The sequence below is a fragment of the Erigeron canadensis genome, chromosome 3 (assembly GCF_010389155.1).
Source record: "Erigeron canadensis isolate Cc75 chromosome 3, C_canadensis_v1, whole genome shotgun sequence".
NCBI classification, from domain to species: Eukaryota; Viridiplantae; Streptophyta; class Magnoliopsida; order Asterales; family Asteraceae; genus Erigeron; species Erigeron canadensis.
Genome location: NC_057763.1, coordinates 902,050 through 930,010, shown reverse-complemented (window position 1 = coordinate 930,010; position 27,961 = coordinate 902,050). Strand labels below are relative to the sequence as shown.

Sequence of the window (27,961 nt, the reverse complement as noted above, 5' to 3'; positions counted from 1 at the left end):
GTGGACCTTTAAAGTTCAGAACCTTTTAACTTTCGTGTTTGATTGTGTTTGATCATTACCAATGCACTAGTCTTATGTTAAAAAAAAAAAACTGTATTAGTTGATATCAACATTTCAATTTCTAAGATATAAACACAAATTATATATTATTATTTTACACATTCTTTTTGGTTTGCAAAATTTTAATTAAAACAGATACTTTTTGGTTTTAGATAACGTTTAATCAGATACATTTTTCAAATTTATTTATTTTTTAACCGAGCTTTTGTTTCTTATAATTTGATTCGATTATTAGGTTTACGCATGACAGGTTGCTTCTAAATGTAATATTTTTATGACTTACCTCATAGTCTCAACTTTATTATAGTAACGCATCGTGGTAAAGCTTTCGGTTGTAAAATAATTAACACATTATAATTATGCTAACTAAACTAATTTTATTGATTATCAATATCAATATTACTAACTTTAAAAAATCAATTAATTTAACAACCGTGCAACGTGCGGGTAAAAAAACTTGTAATATATGAAAGGATTTGTAATCTAACAACCACATTATCTCTATTCTCAAAATAAATATAATTGTATCATCGTCAAGTGGCGATTAAAAAATACACAATCCTGTTTTAGTATATTGGTAGATACTCTTAATAGAATTATTTATAACATATACCCATAAACTTTTAAAACAACTACATTACCTTTATTTACATCAATTAATTTTACGTTAATAATCACAACGCTAATGTTATCGTCGCCATCGCATCATTGCACGAACACCCTCTAATTTCATTGTTAATGTTTTAATTTATACTACTTCTTTATCTCTACACTCCCATATTAAATATTACACTTTTCGATAATATGTGATTAGTACTAATTTCTATATGATGTATAGATTGAACGCATGTATCGTGCAATAACCGTAAAAAAAGAATTCGTTGGGATCTATACATGCAATTACATTATCTTAGTATTTATGTTGAATATTTAGCTAAGGCTCTTATTTTTATATAAACGAATAATAATATTAAACTTTAATTAATAATAGTTAGAAACATATTGATTAGATATCATATCATATAAATAAATATATTTAATTTGATTATATTATGTTAAAAATCATAAATCTAAATCTCAAAAGTGAAAGCATATTTTAATTTTCTTATGTTCAACTTAGTTTTATATTTTAATTAATCTTATACACGGAACATGATTTTAGAGGTTGTATTTTTTTATTTTTAAAATTTTTTTTTTCTTCTTCTAAGTTCGCGTATTATTTAAGATTTTTATTATAAATCTTTTTACATGTATAAATACACACATTCGTATATTTGTTTTTCACACTTCTCAATATTTCTAAAGCAATACTTTCACTAAATACAATTCTTTCAAACTTTAAGGAGATGTTTCCAAACTCCCTAAACATAAGAGTCAATTTAAATTATTGCAGACTCGGAATATGTTCCAAAATTTACTCAATATTTCTATGCCGTCACCCGCTAGTTTTTTAGCAAATCCTAAACAAAGCAATGCCTTACCAGGCTCTAAGACAATTTTGCCCATTTTGCTGTCAATCCATGGTTACAACCATTTTATTATCAAATCAGTATGTCCTCTTACCCTGTGAAAATTTCAATATCAACAAAAATTTCTACTAGTATCAAACACAACAACCACCTGACTATCAACCAAAATTTGAAGGTGAATACGAAGTTGCTATCGAGGTCCCTCGAATCTGAAGAGCGTAACTTCATTGGATGCCACTTCGTCCATAGTTTCATCGCTCATGAGTTTCAAGATATGAAACTTGTTTGGAATTTGATGAAACTTATTCATTGTGTTTGGAATGTGATTTTAGCTAATGAACCAAGAGTTCTTATAAAAAAAACCCAAAATTTGTCAATGAAGTTAGTGACTTATTAGTAAAGTCTTTGACTGTAATGTATTCAATCAGATTTCAAATTTTACTTTCTATATTTGTAGTGGTAAATTTTTTTAAGAGTTTTAACCTTTGTTGTAAAAGAAAAACAAATGTTTCTACTAACAAAATACAACTCACAAGTCACAACTCACTAAATAACTTCTATTATTGATATTTTCATTATGATCAGAAAAGATTACCTTTTCACAATCATGATAAAACTAAAAACTCACATGACAAAAATAACTCTCTTACGAGTTATTTGCCTCAGGTCTATCGAGTTAAGGTCTATAAAATCTTAGATACATCATAGTTATCATGGACATAACCATAAGTCGGCAATGTTAACTTGTATATGCTTTTAACATATACTTGGCCAGCAACACTCAACAAAAGCCGGAGGTCCGTATATTCGATTCTTTTAAATCTCACCCACCTTTTTCGAACCAATAAAAAAAAACATACAAAATCTAACACATGATCATGTTTTTTAATATAATAACAAAAAAAAACATAGCACACACGTAGTCACTTACACACAAAGGTTGACAATTTTTTTATCACAAGCTCTCCACTTCATTTCATCTTCTTTAAATTCAAAATTAATATATATCACTTATAAAAATCCAAACTTAGATCCATTCCTTCATTCATCTTTCTTCATTTGCGGGTCTTGTTTACTTCACTTCAAGATTTCATTATCATTTTTGGTGAGAACTTTTTACATTCTTGTTACTTTTTTTTTATATATAAAATCTGGTTATATGTTAGTAGTTTTCTTTTATAACTAAAACAATATTGATTATAGTTGTGGTTTGATTTTGTTATTTATGTGAATAGATTATTTTGGTACTTTAGATGATTAGGTTTATTAGGTATTGTTTTTCAAGATTTTATTGTGATAGGATTTTGTTATTTATCGCTGTTGTTGTATTGTAATAGGATTATATATTTATACTTTTTGGATTAGTATCAAGTCAATATTTGAATAAGAAAAGTTGGATCATAGAATTAAATGTTTAGTTGCTTTTAAGCAAAGGTTATAGTGGACCTACTAATTAATATCTTTAAAATTTGCCAACTTCATTTTGAGCATAGGAATATAAGGTAGGTGATTAGATGTTTATGTATTTGAAAATAGCCGAGGTTTGTCGCTTGCTAAGCGAACGAGGTATTAGAAAATTTTTCTTAATGAGGATGGGTTGGTTAGTGGGACCCCACCATCTTAGCGGGCCGTTCTGTTAGTTTCATGTTTATCTCACGAGATAGGCATGTGGTGGGATCGGTTGTGGTTGCAAAGAAAAATGACATTCATATCATCTTCTGAGAAAATAATTCATATTTACAAGATTTGTTAAAATGGAGTTTATGATGCAAATCAGACAGCTGTAGGTTAGTTTGGAGATTTATGACTCGCTAGATTAGCTATCTTTGTAGTTTGTATTTCATAAGACCCGAGATTCTGTAAAGCTTTGATCTTTTGCAACTGCAGTTTGAATTTAGGAACATGCATCTGGTATGGGCGAGTGTAATTTGGCTTGACCCGTTGATAGAGCCAAATAAGAATCGGGGTATCTGGATCGGGTTTGTATTTAATCATTTTATAATCCAACAAGGTGCTTAGTTTTAAAGACAATTGCTCAGTTAGTTAATGTTTTTATTTGCCGAAGTAGCAAGTATTCAGTTTTCTAGGGACATATATACTTCTCCGAATATAATCAGCAAACAAAAACTATAATCATGTGTTGCCAAACGATCCCAAATTGTTAGTATTGTTAAAAGTCAAAGTCGTAATGTTTTACTTTTATTTTTTTGCACTGTTATCCGTGATTATATATGTTTGATTTAACGTACATGATTAGGCCTCCACACTACGACTTGACAATGGGTGGTAGGCTGACTAAGAGCGATGAAACACCTATGACTTCGGTACCTACAACAAAGCTTGAGGCCAAAATTTTGGAGACAATGCGTAAGAGAGAATCTAAAGGGACGTCCATGAAATCATTCAATACCATAATCCTTAAATTCCCAAAAATTGACACAGGTCTCAGAAAGTGCAAAGCTATCTTTGAAGAATTTGGTAAGTACATGAGTATTTTGTGAATAATCTGAGAGAAAATTTATTCGTATCTCATGTTTTCTGGTTTCTATTGCATGCGGGTATGTTTAGATGTGCATATAAACATTTTTAGCTTTTGGTCAAAGTGATTAAAATAAATAGTTTCACAGAAGCGTGAAGTCGTAGTAGGAAAACTGATAATTGAGATACTTGTAAACTTACCTACCTATCTTTAGCTCTAACCAAATTCAAATTAGTTCTCATTTTTCAAGTCATATTGCTTTCTGAACAAATCGTTTATTTAATTGTTCTTTTGTTAAACTTTGTGCTCTTCCTTTGCGAGTATAGATGAAGATAAAAGTGGTACAATTGATCCCAAAGAGCTGAATCATTGCTTCCGTAAGCTGGAAATAGATTTTACTGATGAAGAAATTAACGATGTTTTTCGGGAATGTGATATAAATGATGATATGGGAATAAATTTTAAGGAGTTCATTGTGCTTCTATGTCTCGTTTATCTTCTGAAGAAAGATGCCGTTTCTCTCCATTCTGTATCCTTTACCAACCCCATACAAATGTGGTCAATCATTTACTCGTGCTTTGTGGTTTTCTGTTACTGGTAGAATAATAGGTGGAATGGTAACAACACAAAATGGGTAACTGGTATGAGTGATGAGTCAGGGATAAGCTGAATTCTGAAATACTTGTCCAAAATTATTATTAATCTTTAAATAGTTAATGTGTCGAATATGATTAAAAAACATGTAACTTTCAATAATAATATTGGAGTTTTAATGTTTTACGCATTAGAATACACTTTTGCAAGTAAATGGGTCCAAATTGTCGAGTCTAGTTTTTGGGTTTCATCATGTTACATTCTTAATGCTGATAGAATTCACGAATGGGAATCCCAAATATAGAAGCGACTTTTGAGACTTTGGTTGACTCATTTGTGTTCTTGGACAAAAACAAGGATGGTTATGTTAGCAGGAGTGAGATGGTTGGTGCAATAAATGAGACCACTACTGGAGAGCGATCTTCTGGCCGCATTGCCATGAGGAGATTCGGTATGTATTCCTGTTTTGTTGCTTATTGTAGCTTAGTGATGGCAAAATGGGTGGATATGGCTTTGGTATTTGTTTAGTACTTTGTAAAATGGGTCATATCGGGTTGAACTAACCCACAAAACTTAGTTTTGTCCATCTATGAAAATTAATCTGTATATATTGCTTTACAATTACAGTAATGGAATATATTTGCTATTAAAAATGATTTAGAATGTTGTATTGAAAGTACATTTTGAGTGACTTCCGACCCATTTACCTTTTGGCTATCTCTACCCAAATTGCATGAGATCAAATATAAACCAAATCAACCATTTATAAATGGGTAAAAATGTCTCCTCCAGAATACAGGATCCTTGTAAAAGGCGCTAAATTTGGCTGTTGTGTGTTTGCAGAAGAGATGGATTGGGATAAAAATGGAATGGTGAACTTCAAAGAGTTCCTTTTTGCCTTCACAAAGTGGGTTGGAATTGAGGATGCGGAGGATGAAGAAGAGGCTGAAAATGAGTAAAAAATGATAACAAAGCATGGTGTCTTGCTATCTTGCACCGAGCAGTTTGGGAATGTGAGAAGCGAGAATATCAAGCCTTGGAACAACCTGTGGAAATTTCACGCGCACACCCTATATTGATGGCTGAGCCATCAAGGGGGAAACAAGCTCGATTTTTGTGTTTTCTTTTGCTTGTACAAGTAAATAGCTTTGAACGTGGAACTTGTTGCCTTTATCTATCAGTAACATATTTTGATTGTTGTAATGTAATATTTGTAATCTGACGTTTTTGTACATTGTTCTGCTAGAATATTTTGCTTGAACTAGGCTGTTCGGAATACCACCCAACACTCACAAAAGAGTAAATCTGAAGTGAAGTTTCTCTCTTTTCAGAAGGCTGGGCGATCTGATATATGTTGTTCTACAGTTAAATCTGGCACTCGGAGCCCCCTGCCATTCCGTCGTCTTTAATCCTGAATGCCTATTCTTTTGTAATGTAAAACACAAGATCAGTTCTGCTGAATTGGGTATTTAGTGTTGAATATTACTGATTGCCAAGGTCAGCCGAAATTTGAGGTTTGGCTTTTTTGCTGAACCATGTGAGGTTAAATTCTGAGGTTTCCCCAAATAGTGAGGTTTAACCAATTAGTCAAACCGTACTAAATTTACATCAACGCAAAGAATCTGAAAACTCAAGCAATAGGGCATAAAAGTTGCCTACAATTACAAAACTACTAACATGTATGAATTCTCACATATAACTCCCATTCCAAAACTCTCTTGACAAGCTCTCAAACAAACTCACACACATCTAATGAACACAGAGGGCATGCACATCCCATACTACGATATTACCTCAATTTAAGGTCTTTTCACTACAATTTTACTCACAAGAACAAACCGTCTACTCCAAATAGAAAAGACATACATCTCATATCATATAAACACGTTAGAACAGGATGCAAATAGTATCCAGTGCCCCGATGGCAGTTGGAGGCAGCAACACAGATGCCTTTTGTGGCAATGCATATACTAAAATATGCAAGCTCAGAAAGCCCACTAGTAATGATTTGATTCTTATTTATTACCCTCTGGTCTTTGCTCTCTTCATTCCGAGGTTATTGTTGAAGGGTGAGACTGAACCCGACATTTGAGAGGTATCCTCACGAAGTGTACCATTTAGCATTGCAAGTTCACGTAGCTGCTGTTTCTTATAGAAATCATGAGTTTCATCCTGTACATAAAACCATTCATCCTTGAATTAAACTAAGGACACAATAATGTGACAGTAGAAAGGCAGAGGAGAGAGAATTTCAACTCGGTTATTTGATAAGGGGTTACTTCGGGTTAGATTTTAATTCTAACAGGTCATAGGAGATTTTCCCAAGGAAACGGAAAGAAATGAGCCAGTAGTCACCTAAGAATATATTTTGTGTTCACAACCGTGTAAATCACCTATATCACAAATGCAACAATACAGTTCTTGTTTCTTTCTTCTATTTTTTTTCTTAAAAAATAAATAAATTTTGCGATTATTTATTAAAATTATATAATTATATACAAGGATAGGAAGTGTTTCAGGTTGGTGCGCCTGCTTCAACCCATAACAAAAACTACCAGAGATGACCACACCTGTAATAATCCGTTACCCAAACTACCCAACCAGCCCCTTTTGCCACCTCTATAAAAGCATTGAGAATGAAGTTAATACCACAGGTCTAAGCAGATCTTCCAGTATTTCACGAGCTTGCATCAAACGAGCATCTATTATATCAACAGGTAATTCTGCTTCAACTAGTATGTGTAGAGGTTCGTTTAGGTGTTCAAACCCTGGTTTTCCTCTCATCATATCTTCCTACACAAAGCAAAATATTAAAAGTATAAGAATTATGCAAGCCTGTATCTTAGAAATGATCGAAGATGAAACCTCAAATGGAAACTGTTCAAGATTCTCCATAAGCAACTAACCTATTCTACATCACAACTCTAACAGATAGAACTGGGAGTTCTGACCCATATATTGATAGAAAGGTTCAATTCAGGTTATGTAACATTTCTAACGGGTCAACCACGCAATACAAAATATACCAGCTAAAAAAAATGGGTTAGCTAAGGTGTACTCACAGTGCATATATCTTAAATCATTATATTCAAGAATGAAATTGTTTTAGTTATAATATAATGTAGTTTCAATAATCATTCACTTGGTCATTATTAAAAAAGAAGTATCAAGTTTTGGGAAATAAGGTGTTTATGGTCAACCCAACCCAGCTGTTATGTCCCAAACAAAATTAACTGTGTTGACATATTATCCGACCACCCATTTACCTTTACTGGATCCTTGATGCTTCCACGTCCTCTGATGAGGACACGACAGTCGGTACTTGCTTCCACTCGCTTAAGAGAGTTCCCTCGGGGCCCAAGGAGACGCCCAACAAAATTGAACTGCATGTTCAGCAAGATCAATCAAAATACATGGATTGATGGGGATTCAAGATGTATTGGCTGAGTGAAAGAATAAGTAAACTTACATTAGGATAACTGGCCACAGGGATATCAACCCTGATTGTCTTCTTTACAACAAGACCAGATGAACTGCCCTGGGAACCAATCCAGCTCTGTGCAGATGAGGGCTGCAATAAAGCTGACATCTGCACAAAAGAATTCTAAATATCCTTAAAAAATAAACCGAATAAAAAGGTGTCTTTTGTGATTTCATTTCACTACTGTAGTGGACAGTCACACAGATGTGTCTTGATCGCATGTCAAAAAAGGATTACAATTCTTAATTTAACAGATAAGAGAGACAGAAATATGCTCTGTATTAAGCAGAACGTTGCATATTAAGCAATTAATGTACGGTTGCAAACCAATGTTCAGCAAGGCTCATATAACTTCATGCTGACTGTTTTGACCGCTAAAAGCATCCACAGTAGCTCTTTGAGCAGTAAATCTAAAAGCTTGATGGAATCAGAAACCGATAGTAATCAAAGGTTTCAAGGTTCTTAGGTCTCCTCCATGACATACATGTAACGCGATCTGTAACCAATGGAAGAAACTACCAAAAAAATACATGTAGGTGCATCATGGGTCAGAAGGATGGGTTAACTATCTAACTGTGGTTACTGGTTACATTATACTTATAAGTCAACCTGGATGGTGTTAGCTGCATACACCTGTCATGATATATGTAAGATTTGAAGCAAGAAGTCAAACAAGTCAATGCAGTTAGCATGAAAACTAAGAGTATTATTGTCAGGAATGCTTCTAAAAGCAGTAAGAAATTAGAGTAAGTAAAGGTTATGTTAATAGTTAGTAATTCGTACTTCTGATTGAATTGGTGAAGACCATCTGTTCATGTTCATGTTAGCTCCTCCATTTGAAAACATCCCTCCTGAAGCCAGGGGGCTAGCATGTTCAAGCCCACTTTGATCTAAAACTGATGTGTTCCCCAACAGTGTGGTTACACGCAATATTTCTGCTCCAAAAAGGTCAATTTTCAAGAACATGTACCAGTTAGCAGTTAATAAAGTAGTTGTTAGCAGTCACCACAAAAACCAACACATGACACTGGTGGTTTGACGGGTCAGTTCAATAGCAATGCGTCCCCTGTCAAACCAACAACCTTTAACAAACTATTTCACCTGGAGAAAAAAATTTAAAGCTTCATAAAGTTAAACAGACGGGTACTGAAAAGAAAAGTGAGTGACTAAATTAACAGCTGATTAATCCAGAAGGGTCACCTTATACAAGATATCTAGTTTTATAATTTTTCAAACCACTGGAAAGAATCTTGCAACTCCTTTGACTTGTCGTCGACAAACCAAATTAGTCACTCCCGGATGCAGGACAATGTGTTATACAGGAGCATACTTCAAAATCTTCCATGAATGGTAAAAAGAACAATGCAAGTGTCACATACTAACTCTACTACCAAATGTTATTAAGAAGACGTTTCAGGGAGACATGTACCTATATGCTTAATGTATTGTTAATTATCCCACATAAAGATGAAGACGGCATGTTAGAAGGTGCAACTTGATTACAGGAACATGATCATTTATATCTACTTAAAACTCTAATTTGCCTCGCTCATATAGTCATAGTATGAGTCATGACAGATGCCTCAGCTGACTAATTATCGAAAGAAAGAAAAAAAAGCCACTCTGATGAACAAGTCCACACTCTTTTCATCAAAACAGGCTTAGTCGATCAGACTTTGCACTCATACCTTTGGAACCACATTAGTTAGTACGCATCATGCTTCCACTCCCACTTGAGCTTCAAACAACTAACAATAGACTTACCGACCTAACACAATGACTAAAAGCCTAAAAGTGCCTATTCAAAAATCAATCTAGTTACCACTGGTAAAAAAACGGAAGCAGAACAAAATAAGATGCTATTAAATCAATAAAAATAAGCCTAACAAACTCACCCTGATTCACCAAACGATAACATTGTGGAAGCACAGGCACAAACGGACTAAGTTTGTTGCGTTCAGATAGTAACTCTGAAAGATACCTGTCAACATATATATAAAATACACCACAGTTAGATACTATGAATAATACTACAGCATTATTATCATTATCATTATTATATACTCTATAAACTAATACAAATTTAATACACTTCAGGAGTGTTCAATTGCAGAACCACATATACAGTTCCTTTCATACGTAAAAATATGCCGAGAATTAAATGGCGAATAAAAATCAGTAGAAAACATGTTAAAACGCTACTCACCTGTGAATAGTCTAGACCATTCACGTATGAACAAGTCTAGATAAGGTTTTCCAACATTAGTTGGTTTTATTTGTATCTACGGTTTAACATGTAAATTTGGGTTCTCGTTTGAACATGCATACACACGCACACATATATGTGTGTGTCTATAGTGAAAGGTTCATATGAGAGCCCCCCCCTTTTTTTTATAAGAACATAAATACATTAAGATCACGAGTTATATCACATGTGATTAAGTCCATTCACATGTAAAAAAGCGACAGATGATCAAACAAGTATAAAAAATAGTTAAAAACATGTCATTCAACTATATGTTTCGCATATGAACAGATTCAATTACATGCGTATAAAAAGCCTATTTAATTCTTGTAAATTCCTCTAATGAAATCATTTAGAATTCGGAACTTACTTCTCACATTTGAACGAACTTAACTACATGTCTACATGTAATTTAAAAGTTATCACGGTTAATGAAAAAAACAGAATATTGAAAGAACTTAACTTAACCCTGTGTGTCCATACAAATAACACAATATATACGTTTTCACGCAAACTTTAACATTCATTACTTCTTTAATTCGTGTAATTCGACTGTCAGTTAGATCCGATTTACAGATATACAACTACATGATTGATATTATAATTCAGATTAAACAGAACAGATATATATATATATATATATATATATATATATATATATATATATATTCTATCTATATATAAGTATACACACATCTATTATCAATCTATCTATATGTATAAAAAGAGAAGAGAAGTTAAGTGTATATATATATAATATATATAAGGAAATATATATATATATATACTTCTCTTGTTCGGCGGCGATGACGGTGGCAGCGGAACGAAGACCGGAGATATGAGGAGAGTGAGGAGCTGACGGCGAGGGAGAGTAAGCCATATATCTACCGGACGACATCGTTTTTAGATCAGATCACCGATCCAATTAACAAATATTAGTATTAATAATTAAATATTATAATTCACACTCTGTTATGATAGATACAGATTACAGATAGCGTCGGTGGAAGGGAAGACGGAATATGTGAATGTGAACAACAACAGCAACGTATTATTATTATTATTATTATACGAGTAGCATTAATTAAATAATATTGCAAAAGAATTGGAAATGGAAAATTGATTGATGAGATGAGGGAAGGTCCAATCGTACACTCACACACACATCTATACATACAGTGACAATAACAACAACAACTCACTCACTCACTCCCTCACACATATATCTATCTATAGATACAGACTGCACCATATATTATGTGGTACTTTACTACTATTACGTAATTTAAATGTGTATGTTTTATAAACTTGTAGCTATTTGTATTTGAAAAATGATTAATCAATGTAATTCATATGCTTAAAAATAAACTTAAAATTTTAATAATTTGACATGTATATTCTACTAATTCTCTTCAAAATTTTGTTCCCTAATTTTTTCACATGTCATCGTTTTATAATTTTTCCACATGTACATTTTTCGGGCAGGATGCTATTAGAATTTAGAGGGTACCACTAAAGGGGGAAATTCCTATTGATCCATCAAATGACACGGTGATTAATAGGTAGTAAACTTTGTTCCCTTCAGTGTTAAAACCTGGACCTCCTCAGGCCAAAGACCCATATGGGAGGACTAAAATACCACTGAGAATATTATTGTATTGGCATTTAGCAGAATATATGATATTATGAGCATGGGCGGAACTACATAGATATTAGGGATAGTCCGGGGTACGGGTCAGCTAAATTCATGTAGTTCAAATTTTTTTTAAAAATACTTTTCTTTTTATTTATGCTACAGGTCAAATAAATACGGGATACCGGTCAAGGTAATTAACTTTAAACTTTTGAAACATTTTTTTATCAATAAAACTTATAAAGATGTATCTGTACAATTAAATGATAAAGAAAAACTACTAAAAGTACCAAAAATTCTTACAATTCAATAAAAATAACCAAAAATCTTTTTTTAAAATGCCAAAAACTGTAACAATTTAGTGTTTATCGTTGTTATCGTTACTTTATGTCGATACAAGGCTAGTGAAAAAAATTGTGCAACGGATGACTTTTGATTCTGGTTCCGCCACTGATTATGAGCTTAAATACATATTTTTTTTTCTTCTAAATGATGTCTGATGATTCGATATTCTTTATTTGTGGTAATCGCAACCTCATATGAGGTCTAGTTATATATGAAACTTTTAAGTAATTTCACATTTCAAAATTTTAAGCGATATATAAAAATATAAATACTTTGTTTTTTTGTTTAGTTAAAAATATCTAATGTATATATATATTATATTTAATAAATATAATAGAGATAAACAAACTAAAGTAGCATGGTTGATTAAGTTATTTATATTTTTGCATCTAGAGACAAAAATCAAAGATTTAATCTTCATCATATTGAAAGGCCGAAGGTCATTTTTCATCAATTGGATGAAACCTGAAAGCAACCCCTAAGTAGAGATAAGAGTGTCTAAATCTCAATCTCCCTCATACACTGTTGAGATATTGAGACATAAACTTGTGAGAGTCGACATTGAGTTTTTACTTACTTACTTTAGATAACTAACCTAACGCCATTTTCTCCGCCCGTGAAACTATGTTTGTATTTGTGTTTGTATGATTCATTTATTTACAACTTACATAGATAATTAGATGATAAGGACTTTCTTTTATTCAAGTTAATGAGAGAAGATGGGTTCTTTCTTGACTTAGATGTTTATATCTCATAACGTTTTGGATATTAGTCTAATGAGATTTGAATCTGAAAACTCCTGTAAAGAGGTTTGGGTCACTAGAAGGTGGTTTAGGTGTAGCTCGTAGGAATTTGAATGTGAAATTTAGATGTTAGCGTAGTTTGTTGCCTTGTAGGCATGTAGGCTTTGGATGTATTATTACTTCCAAACTTTTGTAAGGAAAAAACGAGCCATATGAATGTGAATATGAACCCAAAAAGACAAAATAAATTGTGAAAATGTGAAGATGAACCCTATACACTTTTATATTTTTATTTATAGCGTATATATGTAGTTGGGCATGCTTCATTATTATGTTGTTTTGGCTGATTGATTGATTGTAAGCAGTAGGCCCTTGTTTTCTTTAGCCCGTCCCACCAGAAATTCACTAGTCCACTATAACCATTTCTTTTTATATCTTCTTTTTATATCAATCAATAAGCATATTTGGAAATGTGATTGATACTCCATAATGGTATGAGATATTATGTATTTTATCTAATGTTTCTAATGAAATATCACATTGATTGGAAAGATAATTAATGATAATAATTAAAATGAGATAAATGGTGATGTGTAAATGTTCTATGGTTAGGGAGATATGATAATGGATCTACTTTGCTTAAATTACAAGGTTTAATAGGAACTAAAAAAAGTTAATTTTTGATTTTACGATTTAAACCAATTTCATTATGATAGTTGATAAAGATTTTAAAGCCATGCATTATCTATATTTTGACATGCATCTTTGTTTTCATAAGCTAATAATGGACAATTAGGGGCATCCACAATGGTAGGTTGATGAATAATTTTTTTTTAGGGGTTTGTATTTAAGGTGCATAAATTATTTGTATATTTATCATAAAATTCAGGGGTGTGCTTTTAATATAAAAGGTCCAAGTTTTTTATGCACGTTAAATACAACTCATAGGGTTGCATTTAGCATTTTTCTTTTTTATACAAAAAAGCTATTGAAAAGGTTTTTTACCACTAGGATGAATGACTTTTTTCAAAACATTGATATTCTTCAACCTATTAAAGCAAAAACTTTTTTTTCTTACACACTCAATGTAGCTTTGAAAATTATATTCTTTTAATAATAGTGTGATAAACAAAAAAAGCTATTAATAGCTTTTTACTATTGGGGATGCTTTTATATACAAACAATACGCTATACTGTACCTATTAGTCTTTAACTCTGTGTGGATACAGGTAGTATAACGTAACGATTTATTAAAATTTAAAATGACTAATAAATATAATTGAAAATTTTGTTTAAAATTACATGTATTTTTTTGGGCTAAGTGCGTCAGAATGCAGTTAACTAATCATGAAAAGTTATTGTGTGCACAAATTCTAGGTCGGCTTTATTGTATTCAAGAAACTTGAAATTATGTTTATTGTGAACATAAAACGGGATTATGGCTATGTGGGACCGAATACCTCACATAATACTATTTTTTTATCTTCTTAATTATTCTTTCTTTCTTACCTTCCCTACTCTTTCTACCCTTTCTTTTCCAGTCAATAAATCCAACCACCATGTTTTTCCGGCAATCATTTTTCCGGTAAACGAGAGTTTCCCCATAACTTCACTTCCCTCAAACCCTAACAATCTCAATCATTATCAATCAATCAAATATATATACAAATATATACCTATATAGAAATAACATGAGCTCCATGATGTGCAAAATCGAGCTTTAAATTTATAACTAAAACGACCCAAAAACTCACTACTACGCACTCACGGGCAGTGGACCCGATCGTTTGTAATATAGTTAAGAGGTAAGTCTGAGTTCGTTCTCAGGGACTGTGAAACGATTAGTTGCTTGTAAAATGGTTTGGAAAACGGGTGTTGCTTCGAAATTCCTTTTGACAATTAAATAAAATGGTTCGCAAAATGATTGCATAAATTTAAAAGAACAGTTCAGACAGTATAATTAAAAGTCATCCACCTTGACTTTCCTCGACTTCAAATGTGATTGCGTTTAACTAAGGACAAATTCTCTAGAATTTAAAGATAATCGTGACAAGGTTAAGCTACTCACGTGGTACCACCAACCGTGAATAAACTATCGAATCACCTAACTACTAGTCGAATTACCCAAGCCGGTACCACCAGAACCGAGACAATTCTTCTAACAATCAGTTTTATTGACTATCAAATCATCAATTGAACCTATGTGACAATAACGTGGTACCACCAACCGATATCAATCACGTTGACAAAATTAATCTTTTCTTAAAACGATATTCACTATCATACCATGAACTAGTGATAATTACTTATAGACAAGTAACCGTATTAAAATTACATACACATTCAACTGGTACCACCAACGAAGAATCATATGCAACCAATATCGAAATTAATTAATGAAAAAAATTAATATCATCAAGATCACAGAACAACGATAATTAAATAAACCCTATTGAATTAAAAATATTGCAATCACATTATCCGTCTAGTTTCATCAAGGTGGATGATTAGACAGTTAGCCACCCATGATCAATTCACAATAATGAATAAAATAGAAGAGAAACAAGATGTACCAATTGTTTGAAGAAAATAAAATGCAAGACAATAAGTAGATACGATCTAGATGGGTGCCCGTGAATCTTCAACGAATCCGCCTAAGAAATAATCTTGGTTTGAGGAAGAAGAACCCTTGTAGAACAGCTCCTAGAAAGATTTTTTGATAGTCATTTTTGACCTAGGGTTTTTCTATTTATACTCCTCCAAAATCTGATGCAGGAACAAGGCAGGTCTGATTCCCCCGTGCACTCACTGCGGCGCAGTGGAGTTTTGCCTTCCCTCACTGCGGCGCAGTGGGGTATTGTTTGACTTGACTTTGGCCGACTGCGGCGCAGTGGCTTGTGTGACCACCACTGCGGCGCAGTATGAATCCACGACTTCTTTTCTTCTTAAACAGACTGCGGTGCAGTCCTTCTGTTGCCATCCCCACTGCGACGCAGTGGGGGTTTGTTCATTAATTTCCGTGGATCAGGGCTACGGCGCAGTGGGCTAGTTCCCCACTGCGTCGCAGTCAAGAACTTGTACAGAACCAACTTATTTCGGTCTCGATTATTTGCTAAGCTCTGCCGTCTCGTCCACTTAAATCAACTCTCATCAATATAACGTACTTCCTGGCCAATAATCACCCGAAAATGTACCAAATGGACGCGTAACCTGTTTAGAACCTGTAAACACTAACAAACACCATAAACGCGCCAAATGCATACAAAAACGACTAAAAACATATAGTAAAATGGCCAATAACGATGTGGGTAATGGGTATAAATTAGTCACATCACTCCACAACCGATAAATTATCTCAATTCCAAGCAATCACTGGTCTGGAAGATACCGATTTATGAACCAAAATCCTCTCCGCTCATAATTGGAATCTCGATGAAGCTATTTCAACCATTACTTCTACTTCTTCAGATTCCGATTACATCCCCACTGCCATCGACACTTTCGATCAGTAATCAGTTTTAATCACCACCGACGGTGCCGCTCCACCAAGTTTATGGATAGTTGGTGGTGTCTTATCGTATTCGTTAAGTATGGGGAGAGGCATCCGAGTTTTGTGAATGAAGGGTTTATGGACGCATTACGCGTTACATCTCTGTTTATATATATATATATAACATTTGTTTTATTATATACATACATACATATATATATATATTATTTTTATTGTGTGCATAAACTAATCCCAAAAAGTTATTGTGTGCATGTCACGTAAGCAGTCAACGGGTCAACATGAAAGTGGTAACCGACTAACTTCTTACCCGGTTACTTTTGTTTACTATGAGACTCTTGAACAAGTTTCCTGAATACAATAAAGTCGACCTAGAGTTCGTGCACACAATAACTTTTCATGATTAGTTAAATGCATTCTGGCGCACTTAACCCTATTTTTTTGTTGTATAATAACAATAACGGTACCCAATCCTTACATAAGCGGGGTATGAAGGAGGTATGATGTAGACAGACCTTACTCCTACTCAAATACTCAAAGGTAGAGAGACTGCTTCCAAATCCACCGAAGTGGAAGGGACCTCCGTCCATGTTTTGTGAATTTTATCTTGATATCATCCTTGAGTACGTTGGTATGTAACACTATTGACTGACTTTTGATCCAATAATGATATGAGTTCAAATCTTGCGAAGCTTAAAATGACTTTTGATTGTTCCTGTTAGCTCGTTTCTTATGAAGCCCGAGACATATAAGTTCACAATTTTCAAATCAATCACATATGTTGTCCTTACTTTTTTTAACTACTTAAAGTGACTATATTTAGTTAACCCAATACTCGTAATATTTTCCTTACATATAGTAGTTTATATTAAGCAAAACATCACAAAAAGAAAAACTTTGATTTTCATCATAACCCCTCTTTCTAGTAAAAAAATAATATTAAGAAACTTTACAAAAAAATAAAACAATAAATAAATATTCTGTGTATAAATAAAAGATTATTGACTAATAACGAATAAATTAAATCATTACCTACAATTCATTTAAAATAATACTCGTAATTAAATCATAAAAGAATTTATGGGTCTATTTCCCTATTGATCAAATAATAACACAAGTTGTGTCACACTTCTGGTTAACCATTGTGTCAAAACCCAGTCGAACAAACACACACTTGCCCCACCCCCAAATCAGCCCGTTGCCCCGTTCCATGGACCGACCCGAGTTCATCATTAATCGGACCAATTCGCTTCATTCCCATCTGACCCATTTCTCATTAACTACAAATCATAAATTTGCAAATGGGCAAAACTAGGCCCGAGAACATAACAAGACCAATTGTCACAAAATACTGACTACACCACGTAACCGGTTTCCATTTGATTTCAACACTAGAACTTTTCATCCTGCTACCATTTCCGGGCCCTTTCGATAAATCAAAACTGACCCCTTTCATCCTCAATTCTTGTATACATCTTGTCACACCCCGACTTTCGCTCTTTTCTCTTTGAATCTGTCTATATACTTTCCAAAACCCGAAAAGCTTCATTTGTACCAAAACCACCATTACTAGACTAAATGTTAAAGATGTGATCATTGGTATCCACCATTTTGAACATAAACTATCAATAATGTCAACATCATTAGTACTATTATTATTATTATTATTATTATTATTATATGATGTGAATAAAAGGGTTAAAAAAAGACCATGAAATGTGAAGAAAAACAAACATAATTGGAATACTTGTCTTTTAAGAGTATCCAACCTTGTTTCTTTTCTTGAAATTCGACGGGCCGATAGGTCTTCTTCTCTTTGTAAAAGCTTTAAAAGTAACAAATGGCCTGGAGATTCGGATATTTCCATCAACGGGTGGTCTTGTATCGCCGCGATTGCATTCATTGCTGAAAATATTTGTTTCTGGTGTTCCTCATCTATCGCGATTTCAACGATATGGTTTAGGGGTTTTGTTTCTGCCATCGAATGAACTCGAATTGTTTTATATAAAAAAAACGAAATTAAGAAGTGATGATAAAATTTAAGAAAGGAATGTGAGGATATATGGATAGATTTGATATCAAGAATGTGAGATTTGTGTGATGTGTTTTTTAAGTTGTGAATTGTTGGATTTTTAGTTTGTGTGTTATATCAACACCTGAGATTGTAACGGTCATATTATTATGTTGACCACAACGGTCAGATATATGAATTTACGGTTTAGAACCTTGTAGTTTTGTAACTATGTTAGTTTGTACATCTACTGTTTAGTTTCTTTTAGAAAAAGCCCCTCAACTTACACCTTTATCCATAAATGCGCTTCTAACTTATTACTTTATTGCTTTACTAATTGTTTCTTTTAAAACAGCTCCTCCAACTAATGCTTTCGTTCGCAGATGCTCCTGTAACTTATTATTAAGTTAACAAATCTATGATGATCCCAGTATCGTCTTTAATCTTTATTCTTTACTAACCATAACCTAAGAATCATAATCAACACGCATAAACGTGTTGTATATATATATACAACATAATTTTTTTTAATACTCCCGTATATAATAATACAATATGTACATGTCATAAGTTGCAATATATCCAACTAATTAAGGCTGGAGACTAGATTATATTGGATGTAGAAACATTTAGGGGGCGTTTGGTTATAGAAAACACTCCTTGTTTTTCATTTTTGTTTTCCAAGAAAACATGGAAAACAGAAAACGCGTTTTAATCATAGATTTCTAAGAATGTTTTCTAAGAAAACAAAAAACAAGGTTTTCTATTTTTCTATAGAAAACTTAAAAACACTTTTTTTTTTTTCTATTTTCCATTTTCTTTTTCCAATTCATTCCACCCCCTCCCCTCACAACTCTAACATGTTTTCTAATTAGAACGCGTTTTCAAAATTTTTATTTGTTTTCTGAAAACAAAAACCCATTTTATTTTCTAGAAAATTAAAAATGAAAAATTAGAAAACATTTTTTACAACCAAACGCGCTCTTAATCCCTTTTTTCTACTTCATTTTATTTGTACCATTGCATTCACATATATTAACTGTTAACTTCAAAATATACATAATGGATAAGCCTTATAACTCAAAAAACTTGTGTGTTTGTACGTATATATGAAAAAAAATTACTGTACACAATAATAAGAACATTGACTAAATAAAGAAATAGAAAATACAACAACCTCGATCACTTATTTGACAATTGGATCCCAGGTATCGATGCTGGCATGCTGCGTATCTTAAACAACCTTGACCATAAGTTTTAAGTAGTCATGTATGTGCATTATGTCGAGTCCAGATAACTGAATAGATAATACAACAACCTCGATCACTTGAATTAGTATATCATGGCAATCTACGTTATATTCCCTCCGTCCCATTTTAGTTGTCATGTTGACTAACTTTGACCGTAAATAACTTTGGTTGTGTCATGTAACACTTGATATAAAATATATGAATGAATTGAGTTTTTAATGTAATTTTCGTTCATATAAATTTCATCAACTGCTATATAATACAAACAAAGTTATTTATGTTCAAAATTAATCAACATGACAACTAAAATGGTACGGAGGTATCTTGTTAGTCCATTAATGGAAATCGCTAATGTATGTCATCAACGACCATCGGCGAGTATAAGTCAAAATTAAGTATATGTTGACTCAAAAACCACCAATTACATTCATTAGCAGATAGGTAGAAATAACAAGATCTTTAACTATAAAGCTATAAACATGGCAAGCATCATAGATGAAGTCAAAGTTATGAGTTTTCTGTGGATAAAACATAGAGGAAGGATGGAAAGCTTAGCTTGGGACCACTGGAAAAACTTCAACCTTAATGTGATATTGTAATTTTTGTTTCTGTCTTGGTGCTTTTTTGATGTATATTGGAGGTTGCATTATTTTACTAGCAACTTGCTAGTATAAAGTAATATCATGTTTTTGTTGACCCTTCAAAAAAAAAGAAAAGAGAAGTTGTTCATTCAAAAGGTCACATGTTTGACTATAACAAGAAGACAAATCAAACATGTGACTCATTTATGTATATTTTAACTTTTAAGAATGAACATTTCAGTGTAAAACATCTATCAGGTTTTCTCTTTCACTAAAATGGCCAAGGAACAAAAAGAAACATTTAATGTGAATTTTACTCCACCAATAGAATGTTGACGACCAAATCCACATCAACATTCAAATTCTACGTATTAACCATAGATTTTAGGGTAATTGTTAGGGAATTCTTATTTACGAATATATAGAAAAAAAATTAAATACTCGATTAAGAGATCAGTAAAAAGATAGTCTACCAAAAAATATATATATATATAACAAAGTTCTAAATTCATTATTAAACAAATAGAGGAATCTTTAAATGGATTTTATCTTTGATTTACAACCATTAGATTAAATTTAATTATTTCATCTTTATTAAATGACAGTATTACTACTTATATTTTATATAATTAGACAAAAAAAAGCCCTTAAATTATGAACCATAATAATATAATAATAATAAAAAAATAATATATATGAACGTCTAAAACTTCTTTCTTAGTCATGTACCACAAATAAATAAATAATAATATAACAATAATAATAATAAGGGAAATGCTAAATACAGCCCTTATTTAACATGCATAAAAAAACTTGTACCTTCCATATTAAAAGCTCGTCCCCTGATTTTCATGATAAATATACAAACAATTTATGCATCTTAAACACAGCCTTAAGAGCTGTATTTAGCAAACCCCTAATAATAAACCTTTAGATGAATGCCTAAAACTTCCTTTTTAGTCATGTACCATAAATAAATAAATAAATAATACTACCATTTATCATACGATCTTTTTACCCAAAAAATAGTTCTAATATGTTTGTTATTGAAAACATCAAAATCATCAACTCCATTTCTTATATCTTTTAGTTACAAACGTATCTTTACATGAAAATAATTATATTATTATCATATTTATATATACAGTCGAACCTCTATAAATTAATAATTGCTAAAATTAATAACTTCGATTAAACTAATAATTTGTCTGATCCCAACTTAAGATTAGTACAAAATTGGACCCCAATCAATAAAATAATAAGATAACAACTTTTCTGAAATCTAAGTGTATTTATATTGGTCTCAACAAAACTATAAATTGATAATTATTAGGATCTTTTAAAATTTAAGATTGCTTAAGGCGGTACGTATAACTGTCCCATGGGTGCGTCCCATGGGTCTTGGACGCAAGACCGTTATTGGCAGCCATTGTCTTGGAGGCTGCGTCCTTCAAAAATTTCTCCACCAGGAAGTTGGAAGACGCCTTGCATGTAGGGCCAACGGTATTTTTTTCTATTTTTCTTTTTTGTTTGCTTCGTATACATATATAAACCTGGTATAGATAAAAAAAAAATACCCAATGAACCATCTATAATAAAAAAATATTTTCGAATAATAACAATATCATATTTTTTATAGGTTTTATCTATATTTAACTTTTTGTCACAATATATAATATAACATACGTATCTCATTAATTATACTTGATATAAAACATTTTTTAAATAATAATAATATCATTATATTTAAACTATTAACTATGTATTATAAATACGTAATATGTTTATCTCGCATATTACGCGGGAAAATAGTTTAGGAATATATATGCAAATATATATTTTTTAATATACAATATGTACATGTCATAAATTTCATAAGCCAGTTATCCGGTGAATGTGTATTGAATATGAATACAATTTAGTAATAAAAATAAAAAATAAAAAATTTCATAAGCCAACCATGAATTTATAAAACATGTGTTTGGCTGTTGACCAAGTTTATAGGAACCATTGTTTCGTCCAAGTTTTCATTCCACATTTCCTGTTTCAAAACTTGCAAGTTGAATCACACATTTCTTCTTTTTGCAGATCATTCAATCGTTATCTCGGTGATCAGACCATAAACCATGAGCTGGTGGCGATCAGGGTTCGTCGGGGCTGCAAGGGTACGTCGTTCCTCTATGTCTCTTTCTTTCAAATGTATGTAACATTCGCACAACACAAGACGTTTCATAATTTGTGTTTCATTTAGTAACTTTTTCTCATTTAATTACATTCAGAAAAAACTCGAGGACAGCAATCCATTACGCAAGTACCAAAGATTTGCATTAATAGTCGGGGTAACTGGTATTGTTGGCAATAGCCTTGCTGAAATATTACCGCTCCATGACACCCCAGGTGGTCCTTGGAAGGTCTATGGAGTCGCCCGTCGCCCTAGACCACCATGGAATTCTGATTACCCAATGGAATATATCCAATGTGATATAACAAATCCAGAAGAAACAGAATCAAAACTCTCGAATTTACCAGACTTGACCCATGTATTCTATGTTACATGGGCCAACTGCTCAACTGAAGAAGAAAATTGCCAAGTAAATGGGCAAATGCTCAGAAATGTCCTGAATGCGGTAATGCCTAACTCCCCTAATTTACAGCATGTATCCTTACAAACGGGGCGTAGGCATTATGTCGGGCCATTTGAACAATGTGGTACTAATGAGTTTCATGATGGTCCTTTTTATGAAGATCTTCCTAGGCTTAAAAATCTAAATTTCTATTACACACTTGAAGATATATTGTTTAGTGAGGTTACCAAAAAAGAAGGATTAACATGGTCTGTTCATAGACCAGGGTTGATTTTTGGGTTTTCACCAAACAGTATGATGAATATTTTAGGAAGCTTATGTGTTTATGCATCGATATGTAAGCATGAAGGTGAACCGCTAAAGTTTCCAGGCACAAAAGAAGCATGGAATAGCTATAGTGATGCTTCTGATGCTGACCTGGTTGCCGAGCACCATATATGGGCGGCTGTGGATCCTATTGCTAAAAATGAAGCTTTTAACATTAGTAATGGCGACGTGTTCAAATGGAAGGATATTTGGAAAGTGTTGGCTGAGCAATTTGATGTAGAAAATGGAGGGCTTCAAGAAGACGAAGAGAGGAAGAGCTTGAACGAGCTGATGAAAGATAAAGGGCCAGTTTGGGATGCTATTGTAACGGAGAATGAGCTTTTACCGACTAAGTTAGAGCAAGTCGGAGGATGGTGGTTTGTGGATCTTATTCTTAGCAATGAGGGCATGTTGGATATTATGAATAAGAGCAAAGAACATGGTTTTTTAGGGTTTCGAAACTCGATATCATCTTTGGTTTCTTGGATTGATAAGATAAAATGTTGCAAGATTGTTCCATAGAGCTGCTTATTTTTCATACTATCTTAGGGAGTGTTTGGATATGTTTTCTGCAGGAGATTATATAATATTCTCTAAGATAAACTTTTACCTTAAAGAGATTAATAGTGTCCCAATTTAAACTAATAAAAATAATTAGAAACGTTTATTCTACCCTTCGATATATAGTTTGTTACGGTTGTATGAAACTAGACAGCTAGCCAATAACCAGAAGGAAAAATAATAAGTACTCCATTTTGTATACAATAATAAATGGCATAATGTGGTTTTCTAGCCAAATCTTTTGGCAACTATCCCTTGAATGGATCCAATCAAGGCAAATAATGCTACAAATAAGCAAACTGTGGTGAATATACGAAGAAGAACCCACTTACCGGTCCAAGGTACTATATTTTTCATCACCAAGTACATCTCGACTGGGAAGTATATAACCAAAGGCCAAAAGGTCACTGATCCTGCAAATGCCACCGCTTCGTTGAAGTAAGGAAATAATATCCCTATGGCTGTTGTCAAAATCACATATGATGTTCGAAAACATATCCGAAGAGGATTAAGCCTTAACTCCAAAATGTGAAAATCACTTGTGAATTCACTTTCAGGGTACTTTTCTGCATACCATCTTTCCACAATAGCATATAACGTTTGACTAAATATCTGAGAAAAAAAGGGGTAAAGCAATCTTAAATTTCATTTTGCATGACCCGTTTACATGATACAAAGAATACTATAGGTAGCAACTGTAACATGTCGAATCAGGTTATGTATTATACTTTATGAATTAAATAGGTAAGATTTTGAATAAAAACAAGGAAAGTTCTAAGGGAGACAGATCAAACAGGCAAGCAGATGAAGCTTGAAAACCACCCAAAGTGTATTATAATGCATAAAACCTCATTCTTGTTCCAGAAGTTATTTTACTATTGAAATGATATAATGTTTGCAATCATTTTTCATATTTGAGACACTTGTTATTTATGAAAATTAACTTCTTACAAGAAGTGTTTTGGGTCTACTTCACCTGATTAATTTGAGATTTACCAAAGTTGCCTGTTTTGACCAGAACTATACAAACAGTACACATTGCTACTTTTAATAAAGATACTACATAAATAATCGGTTCATGCAATAGAAAAGTTTACCTGATATCCTCCAACTAAGTGAAGAAAAACACATGCATTAGCAAAGTTGATGAGCCAATATGGCTCGTAAAATCCAAGCCCGCTCAACATATTCCCAGGAGTCGAGTTCCCGAAGGCTGCATAGCCAAATCCACCACAGCAGAGATAAAAGACAGTAGTAATCAAAACTGCAATTCTTGAAGCCTTCTTCATTGTGACTTCTTTTGAGGGAGGTGATTTCAAAGTACTCTTCATAATTAAACGACAGTATTAGACATTTAAGTTTCACAAGAGCCATCGAGATTTTTGATATGTATATGAAATATATATAACCATCACCTGTACATCAAGAAAAATCAAGGGAAAAGGGTATGCAAATGCAATGTCTCCAATAGCTTGAGCAGCCAACCATACTTTTTGAATTGGTTCATCAGTTGGAACTCCTCCAATGCCGCCTTTGATTTTTCCGTTTCCTGCAATCTCACTTTGAATGGGTAAAAACTGTTGGCACGTCAGCCCAATATGACCTGACCCATTTTGACTGGCACATAAAAAGTACCCTTTACCCAACCTGTCCAACTTTCACCTTTTTCCACCTCAAATCTAAGGTTCAAACTTCAAAGATAGGAGTGCACCTATTGTTTGGGCTAACCCTAGTCCCGATCCAATGAGAGAGTAAGCAAACGACATAGCTGCAGCCATAACTGAAAGCCATTTTGCACTCTGGATATTTGGTATCTGGGAAGCTACAATATGAATAACCCCAAAGAGAAGCATATAAGATTCTTCCCTATATTCACAAGCAGCCTGGCGCCCTTGTTCGTGGAAACAATATGACTGCTCAATTGCTCTGTTGCCAATAGAAAATATTGAACAAGTTAGACCTAAAACCATTGTAGACTTAGACTGTAATCAGGAAGGAGTGTACCTAATGCTGCTTGCACATGTAATTGTATAAACAACTCCCAACTTAAATAAATTGAAGTATACCAGAATTGCACAAATCCTTCCACTCTGATTCCCTGTTAATATGTATATATTATTTGACAAGAAAGTAAAAACATAGGCAAATTATCCAGCAAGATACTCAACTGTACAAATATTACTACTTGAGGTGCCTAAATTTCTTCTTGTCAATAAAGGGCGGAAAATTTCTACTTTGTTAAAAAATAAGGACTTTTTTACATGTTAATCAGGTAACCAGGAGTAATTTCTATGACATAGCATTCTTAGCTGAAGTGGACACCTCATGTTGGTTAAAAACAAACTTAAATGCCTTTAACTGTGAAAACATAGAGTGAAGTACTCATAAAATTCTGTGCCATTTGCGATAAAACATCGATAAGTTCAAGTGCAGTAAGTTTTAATTGTCACCTAGAATATTCTGTACAGCTTGCAAGTAGGAATGATTGGTAACCGTGACACCATTGCGAGGGTCTTGATAGTGATGAAAGTTGACGAGAAGGGTTGTATTTAGGAGGGTAACAAGTGCAAATAAAAGGAGTGACAACGGACCGGCAATCCATCCAAGTTGTGCCACACTCCAAGATAATGATAAAACACCTGATCCTATAACTGCTGTTATTATATGTGCAAGAGCTGTCCATACATTCCCTTCTTCACCAGCATAAACTGATGCACACTCAAAACCATGAATCATTATTAAAACTTCTGACATACGTAGTACATTAGAAAAGAATCACTTTTACTAAATAGTTTGATTGGTTTCGGACTCCACATAGCACCCTGAAAGAGCCAGACAAGTCACTGACCCTCAACGATTCTAGATTATTAGGTTGATGTGGTGGCCCCAAGAAGTTGCAACTCGGGACATCTCTTTTGAACTATTAACCATGTAAGGTTGCAGCTTGCAGGGCTCAACTACTATAGTATAAGTTTGAACTCGACACCTTAGCGGGCCCTCATGATGCAGGCTCGAGAAGGATTCAAGATGGCTTGATCTTAGCTCAAAAATCTCAGATATTTAATTGAAATTTTTTTAGTTAACCAAATTTACTTCAAAAAGTAAGTCAAAAACCTATCAGAAAACTAGAACAATAATAAATATCATTTGCGAATTTCAAATTCCAACAACAACATCATTTGCAAATTCCAAAACCTATCAGAAAACTAAAACAATGATAAATGACACACACACAAGGGATTTGAAACACACGGAAGGGAACATAAAGTAAACTGCAAAAAAACACACACACACAAAAGGGATTTGAAACAGAACCTGCTAAATTATTATGAGGAGCAAATGGTAACAAAGGAGTTTCAGAATCATCTTCTAAAACACCATTCATTTAAAACCTATCAGATTTTCCAACTCCCTGCTATGCTCAGCTCCACATATATTATATTTAAAAATAAGTTGACTACATGATCATATATGACAATGATATTCCCACTCATATACTTATGACCATTATTATCTTGTAGTCATCTTAAATCTACCCTTCAACTTACTATTTAATACATAAATAATCCCTAAAACTTGTCCAACATATCCACTTAAATATCAATTGGTGATAAAAAGAACACAAGTTAGGATTAATTATAACAAAGACTTATGCATTATGTGACTATCATCCATGAAATATATTTGAAGTATCTACCAAACCAAGAAGATTAGAAGAAAGGTTTTATATAAGGAATGGACTGTAGTTACAAACAATTGGTTCAATTTATCAAAAACTTTAGCCAAAATATTCCATAGCGCCAGCCGAGCTCACATTACAGAATATAAAGATACGTAACAATTGTTTAAAGCTCAAGGATGTAACCAGTAAATCACTTTTTCGGTAAACTTGTTTTTAACTTGGCAGAACTATCACTGCAAGGCTATAATTTTGAGAGTCAAACACTCAAACCTGTCTCATGCAACGAGCTTACGTTTCTCTGATGAATAATTTGCTGACCATAAGATGACACATAATGAAGATGTCAGTTCATGTTTTCAGTTATAAAGGCAACAATTCTAAAGCAATTTAGTTATAAAAGTATTTAGATAGCATTTTACCAAAAAACT

The 27,961-nt window shown here is 33.0% G+C and overlaps 5 protein-coding genes across 5 annotated transcripts; 2 read left to right on the top strand and 3 right to left on the bottom strand.

The window, feature by feature from the left end:
• The first annotated feature begins 2,436 nt into the window (after positions 1-2,436).
• On the top strand, positions 2,437-5,863 carry LOC122593789 (probable calcium-binding protein CML21). The gene is made up of 5 exons (XM_043766238.1): positions 2,437-2,634; positions 3,787-4,007; positions 4,335-4,537; positions 4,879-5,053; positions 5,446-5,863. Exons 2-5 carry the CDS (start codon positions 3,809-3,811, stop codon positions 5,559-5,561), a joined length of 693 nt encoding a protein of 230 aa, XP_043622173.1. The 5' UTR covers positions 2,437-2,634; positions 3,787-3,808; the 3' UTR covers positions 5,562-5,863.
• A 360-nt stretch (positions 5,864-6,223) lies between these two features.
• Positions 6,224-11,515, bottom strand: LOC122593788 (KH domain-containing protein At5g56140). Its single transcript, XM_043766237.1, has 7 exons — positions 11,117-11,515; positions 9,979-10,064; positions 8,867-9,018; positions 8,072-8,191; positions 7,869-7,985; positions 7,252-7,395; positions 6,224-6,774 (listed from the first exon to the last, which is right to left on the bottom strand). The coding sequence occupies exons 1-7, from the start codon at positions 11,224-11,226 to the stop codon at positions 6,625-6,627; spliced, it is 879 nt and encodes a 292-aa protein (XP_043622172.1). The 5' UTR covers positions 11,227-11,515; the 3' UTR covers positions 6,224-6,624.
• A 6,008-nt stretch (positions 11,516-17,523) lies between these two features.
• Positions 17,524-18,654, bottom strand: LOC122594381. Its single transcript, XM_043766847.1, has one exon. It carries the CDS (start codon positions 18,536-18,538, stop codon positions 17,834-17,836), a length of 705 nt encoding a protein of 234 aa, XP_043622782.1. The 5' UTR covers positions 18,539-18,654; the 3' UTR covers positions 17,524-17,833.
• A 3,771-nt stretch (positions 18,655-22,425) lies between these two features.
• Positions 22,426-23,939, top strand: LOC122591302 (3-oxo-Delta(4,5)-steroid 5-beta-reductase-like). Its single transcript, XM_043763543.1, has 2 exons — positions 22,426-22,564; positions 22,679-23,939. The coding sequence occupies exons 1-2, from the start codon at positions 22,526-22,528 to the stop codon at positions 23,810-23,812; spliced, it is 1,173 nt and encodes a 390-aa protein (XP_043619478.1). The 5' UTR covers positions 22,426-22,525; the 3' UTR covers positions 23,813-23,939.
• Positions 23,940-24,023: 84 nt separating this feature from the next.
• LOC122591301 (probable amino acid permease 7) lies at positions 24,024-27,298 on the bottom strand. The gene is made up of 7 exons (XM_043763542.1): positions 27,167-27,298; positions 26,302-26,559; positions 25,856-25,949; positions 25,563-25,777; positions 25,267-25,400; positions 24,949-25,176; positions 24,024-24,463 (listed from the first exon to the last, which is right to left on the bottom strand). The coding sequence occupies exons 1-7, from the start codon at positions 27,234-27,236 to the stop codon at positions 24,080-24,082; spliced, it is 1,383 nt and encodes a 460-aa protein (XP_043619477.1). The 5' UTR covers positions 27,237-27,298; the 3' UTR covers positions 24,024-24,079.
• Positions 27,299-27,961: the final 663 nt, after the last annotated feature.

What these genes read in the sequence shown, in the direction of transcription:
- LOC122593789 (XM_043766238.1), top strand. Translation starts at nt 3,809, where the DNA reads ATGGGTGGTAGGCTGACTAAGAGCGATGAAACACCTATGACTTCGGTA. An exon ending in AGCTATCTTTGAAGAATTTG is followed by an intron (nt 4,008 to 4,334) that starts GTAAGTACATGA and finishes TTGCGAGTATAG; the next exon opens with ATGAAGATAAAAGTGGTACA. An exon ending in CATTGCCATGAGGAGATTCG is followed by an intron (nt 5,054 to 5,445) that starts GTATGTATTCCT and finishes GTGTGTTTGCAG; the next exon opens with AAGAGATGGATTGGGATAAA.
- LOC122593788 (XM_043766237.1), bottom strand. Translation starts at nt 11,226, where the DNA reads ATGTCGTCCGGTAGATATATGGCTTACTCTCCCTCGCCGTCAGCTCCT. An exon ending in CTTCACCAATTCAATCAGAA is followed by an intron (nt 8,192 to 8,866) that starts GTACGAATTACT and finishes TCTTTTGTGCAG; the next exon opens with ATGTCAGCTTTATTGCAGCC. An exon ending in AAGATCTGCTTAGACCTGTG is followed by an intron (nt 6,775 to 7,251) that starts GTATTAACTTCA and finishes TTTTATGTACAG; the next exon opens with GATGAAACTCATGATTTCTA.
- LOC122594381 (XM_043766847.1), bottom strand. Translation starts at nt 18,538, where the DNA reads ATGGCAGAAACAAAACCCCTAAACCATATCGTTGAAATCGCGATAGAT.
- LOC122591302 (XM_043763543.1), top strand. Translation starts at nt 22,526, where the DNA reads ATGAGCTGGTGGCGATCAGGGTTCGTCGGGGCTGCAAGG. An exon ending in GGTTCGTCGGGGCTGCAAGG is followed by an intron (nt 22,565 to 22,678) that starts GTACGTCGTTCC and finishes AATTACATTCAG; the next exon opens with AAAAAACTCGAGGACAGCAA.
- LOC122591301 (XM_043763542.1), bottom strand. Translation starts at nt 27,236, where the DNA reads ATGAATGGTGTTTTAGAAGATGATTCTGAAACTCCTTTGTTACCATTT. An exon ending in AGCTGTACAGAATATTCTAG is followed by an intron (nt 25,950 to 26,301) that starts GTGACAATTAAA and finishes ACATATTAACAG; the next exon opens with GGAATCAGAGTGGAAGGATT. An exon ending in TGATTTTTCTTGATGTACAG is followed by an intron (nt 25,177 to 25,266) that starts GTGATGGTTATA and finishes TTAATTATGAAG; the next exon opens with AGTACTTTGAAATCACCTCC.